This window comes from Berghia stephanieae, chromosome 5 (assembly GCF_034508935.2).
Source record: "Berghia stephanieae isolate SIO BIC M18660-M18661 chromosome 5, UCSD_Bste_1.3, whole genome shotgun sequence".
NCBI lineage: Eukaryota > Metazoa > Mollusca > Gastropoda > Nudibranchia > Aeolidiidae > Berghia > Berghia stephanieae.
In genome coordinates, this window is record NC_088364.1 from 17,441,237 (window position 1) to 17,446,236 (window position 5,000).

At 32.5% G+C, this 5,000-nt stretch overlaps 1 protein-coding gene across 2 annotated transcripts in view; it reads right to left on the reverse strand.

Annotated features, from left to right (window-relative positions):
• Nucleotides 1-5,000, reverse strand: part of LOC144974087 (uncharacterized) — a 14,861-nt gene that overhangs the window by 4,079 nt on the left and 5,782 nt on the right. Inside the window, exons 6-8 of one of the 2 annotated variants that reach the window (XM_078916980.1) lie at nt 4,635-4,661; nt 4,131-4,148; nt 3,325-3,419 (exon numbers count right to left, since the gene is read on the reverse strand). In XM_078916980.1, coding sequence (XP_078773106.1) covers nt 3,352-3,419; nt 4,131-4,148; nt 4,635-4,661 — 113 coding nt within the window. In that variant the 3' untranslated portion in view covers nt 3,325-3,351. Of the gene's footprint in view, nt 1-3,143; nt 3,420-4,130; nt 4,149-4,634; nt 4,662-5,000 lie in introns of those variants that run through there. The other variant, XM_078916979.1, reaches the window with a different exon arrangement.

Below are 5,000 nucleotides of genomic sequence, written 5' to 3' on the forward strand. Positions count from 1 at the left end.
ACATTATTATTCTCTATAATTATTTATAATTTAATTTATAAATTATATTTACACACACAGTTCACCCACATCCACACTGTCCTCGATCTCATATTGCCACTTCGGGAAAGTCTCCCTGAGGTAGACGATATAAACGAATTTTTAAAACGTTCCGTTCTGGATTTTAAACTTATCATCCTGCCTGATCTACTTAACGTTGTATATTCTAAAAATAGACGATGCTCAAAACTTTTGTATATGAATATTCTTCATAGAGGGTATTTTGTGTAGGCAGGGTGGACTGCACAATGCTTTTGACTCTTCTTACAACTTTATTTACCCTTTCTCCATCACCAGCAGTGATGGCCCCACCCCAGCAACTGAACACTTTGAACTTTTGACAAATAGAACAATTTAAGGTTTTCTTTTGAAACTTGAAATGGATTTAGTTTTCTAAGAAATTTCTAAGAAAAAAATAATCTAGATAGAAATAAGTTTTGAACACATGCAAATGCCAGTTCAGCTTCATGTCAATGGTAAATCCTATGTATTTATAGGAATCAACAATTTCTACAAGTTGATTTTCAATTCTTAGGGGCCATGTGTGAATTTTGTTAAGCCAAAAATTAATGATCAACTCTGTTGTTTCTTAGACGTAAGTAATAGAAAAGTATCTTTACACACAGTTTACAAATTTTGCCGCCTCCTCAAAGTAAAGGAGTGGTAACTATTACGTCATCAGCTAGGGGAGAACGGGGGTCTACCAAATGTTGACAAGTTTTGACATGGTGGTGTTGGGGCAGACCAAAGTACCCATTTAATTAACCTTCAAAATAGCATTCCAAAAAAAAATAAAGAGGTGAAAATATAATATAGAAAATATGATATACAGTGTATGTCATTTATATAGTGCTTTCACAGCTGCCAACTTTTCAAAAATAAAATAAGGAACGCGAAAATGGCTGGGGACGAGATACATAGGACTCTGAAAAAGGTAAGGACAAAACCAAGTGATCCCATTCCAAAACAAAGACAGAACACAAATCAGAATATAGATACATAGCTGCCAACATTTCAAAAATAAAACAGGGGGACGACATACTGAAAATAAATTGAGGAGATGACTTTCAACATCTGCCAAGTGCAGCTATGTGGTCTAGTGGTACGACACCTGCTTTTTTGATCCAAGGATCCTGGTTTCAACCCTTGCTCGGCGCATAGTTGAGTCCTTGGAAAAGGTTCTTTACTGCCACTTAAAAATCTTTAAGAATCGTACTTTTTAGGAGATAAAAATTGCAGTCGCCATAGTTAACTTTAAAAATCAACAATTTACACTCACCAGGATCAAATAACACATCAAAATCCTTAACTTATGTAGTCTACCATCAACTTTCATTTTCATTAATCTTTAATTACCTAGAAATGCTCACGAAACTCTGAAATTAGAGCAAAAATTTCGTAAATCTACGAATTTTTCGTCGGAATAGTGGGCAGGTCTGTAAATGGTTGTTCATTAAATGGGGAGGGGGGGGGGGTAGATGAAGATGAAGATAGCAAGACTTATCTCCCATAGTGGGATGGACCGAAGGTACAAAGCAACATGGAAAGGTCACAGGGGAAAATCATTTTGTTTCGGATTTTTTAAAGGGTTTCATAGCACTTTTGACACATTTATTTAAGTCATTACAGCGCCAGTAAAAGAAAGAAAATGGGATAGTCAAAAATTCTAGATTTGCAATGAAAAGCACATCAGTAAAAGTAAGACAAAGGGGAATTAAAAAATAGGGAACAGATGCAGATTCCAAGAGCACACTATCATCAGTGTATTCAAAGGATCGTTCAGACATAAGCACAGGAACCCACTAAGAGGAATACACTCAAACGTCTACAAACCTTTAATATATTCAAAACAAACAAAAAACATGATAAATAAACGAGATGATTTTCAAAGGGGAAAATTTCTCCCTCTCCTTATTTGACTGACTCCCCCTAAGCAAAGGACTCTGAAATAGGTAAGTTCAAAACCAAGTGATCCCATTCCAAAACAATGACAGAACGCAACTCAGAAAACAGATACATAGCTGCCAACTTTTCAAAAATACAATAAGGAATGCGCATATGGCCGAGGACGAGGGGACAACATACATAGGACTCTGAAAAAGTAAGAACAATGATGACGTGATGACAAGGGGGAGTGGGAGTCAAAAATGGCAAATTTTAGATGACGTATTATGTGAACAGTCCCTATGTTTAAAGTGTGTTTTGCTTATATCCATCTCTTTGTGATATTGTTTTGTTTTGTTTGTTAGTTTTTCGAGGAGGGGGGAGGGGGCTTTTCTATTTTTGTTTGTTTTGATTTAATGTTTATGGTATAACTTGTGATAAAATCTGGTCTCAAGTGTATTCTATTGTTTAAAAACGTGAGCATTTATAGCGCAATATCCAATAAATATGCTCAAAGCACTTTACAGGGCGTCCCTAGCCAACAGCAGCACTTAACAGGACGAGATGTGACGCCTGTTAGGCGAAATTACATTTTTTTTCCGACAGAGACATTGCTGTTAATGACCAGGTAGGTACTCATTTAAACCTGAGTGACATACGATTAGACCCCATAGCCACATCTTAAAAAGTGGATTGTTTGTATTTACATTTTTATACGTGTTAATATCATGAATCGAGCAATATTTTCAGTGAATGTTGCATAGCCAGAGTTGCAAAAGATACGTTTTATAACTATTGGTATGCTAGATCCATTTTGTATATGAACAAGAAAAATTCACTAATAATTGAAGTCTGCTCATTCTAATCCTTTCTTACCTTTTTATATTTCCTAAATCTTGAGAGGAAATAATATATATATATATATATATATATATATATATATATATATATATATATATATATATATATATATATATATATAATTTTAATATTTAACACAATGTTGGAGTCAGTCTACATCGATGTTTCAGGCCTTTTCAGCCATCGTCAGGACTGTGTGTTACATGAGTTTAGTTTGTTGTGTGTTGTTGCTTGTTGAAGTGGTTCCGATTTGTCAATTCAATATATATATATATATATATATATATATATATATATATATATATATATATATATATATATATATATATATATATATTTATATTCGACACACCCAAGAACTGACATCGGTCCAGTTGAATCCAATCGGGTGAGCTATTGGGACCCTCCCCCCTTTGCCCCATCATTGGTTCTTATATATCACCATCAATCAAATTTATGGAATTGTAACATTGTAGTAATTTGAACTTATTACGTGGTAAATGGCCAATATGGTATGTGACTGACAAGAAAGTTCTTTACATAGTTTAATGCATCCCAAAGGCAGCATCAGTGTGTGAAGACAATCACCAAGAATGACGACAGAAAGATGGCGACAGTTGACTGGAGTAAGACCTCTGAAAAAATATTACAAAAGTCGTTAATTTATATCAATTTAATTATTTATTCATCTCGTCTTTTCATTTATTTATATGTTTATTAACATATTTTTATCTATTAATCTGTTTATTAATCTATTTAACTATTTATTTATTTATTTATCTGTTCACCTATCTACTCATTTATTTATTTATTCACTTAATTTTGTTATAAGTGTTCGTGCCTCCATGTATCTATGTCAAACTAAAATAAAAAGAATACTAACTTAAATACAAAGAATTTCTATGGATTTGTCTGGGTCAATGCGCTTCACAAGACTCTGTCTATTCCAATTGGAGGCCATACCATGGAATCGAATTTCCATTTCCTCGAGTACGAGTTGTACTTATTTGCTACATGCCAGATACTCACATGTTTTTTGATAAACAGATAGATAGATATACAGTCAGACAGATAGATAGATATACAGTCAGACAGATAGATAGATAGATAGAGAGATAGATAGATAGATAGATAGATAGATAGATAGATAGATAGATAGATAGATAGATAGATAGATAGATAGATAGATAGATAGATAGATAGACAGATAGATAGATAGATAGATAGATTGGTAGGTAGAATGATTGGTAGGTAGGTAGATAGATAAATAGACGGATGGAGAGAGAGAGAGAGAGAGAGAGAGAGAGAGAGAGAGAGAGAGAGAGAGAGCAATAATTACTACCTACCTCCGTTGTCTGACATATCTGAAATGATGCAAAATGTAAAAAATTCAATACTTTCAGTGTGTATAGTTTAAATAATAGATAGACTAATATGAATTTGAAATTCAAAAATTAAAGGGCGTCAATATAATTTTAAGGTCATAAAGATGATGATGATAATGATAATGATGATAATGATGATAATGATGATGATGTTGATGATGATGATGATGATGATGATGATGATGATGATGATGATGATGATGATGATGATGATGATGATGATGATGATGACGCAGCGACGAGGAGGAGTAGGAGGACAGTGCAGTAACAATCTTATTGTTTAATTAATTGTGAAAATCAAAGCAAAGTCAAATCGAAGAGTTCAGAATATTTCACAACATGAAACCATGTAGAGAGAGGGCTTTCATATCATATCAAACGACACATGCATATTGACAAGAATGTTTCAAATATGAAACAGCTTAAAACAATGAGCTTTAACATCATTCCATATCATAATCTTACCTGTAATGGTATAGCCTGCCTTTTTACCTGAAATAATAAAAATATTAGATAAGAAATTATTTAAAACATTAAACCAAAATTGACATATATATATATATATATATATATATATATATATATATATATATATATATATATATATATATATATATATATATATATATATATAACAGGTGTCTTTCTTAAAGAATTACAACACACAATTGCCACAATAATTGCGTCTGCTTTTCGCCGGTATCGAATTTTTTTGTGTGGTGTTACATGATTTCAGATTAGATATTCAAAAATCGCTCATTCAATTATTTTGATATTTTGCATTTTATTTACAAATTATAGTTCCAATGGTTGTAAAATTTTGAAAAAGAT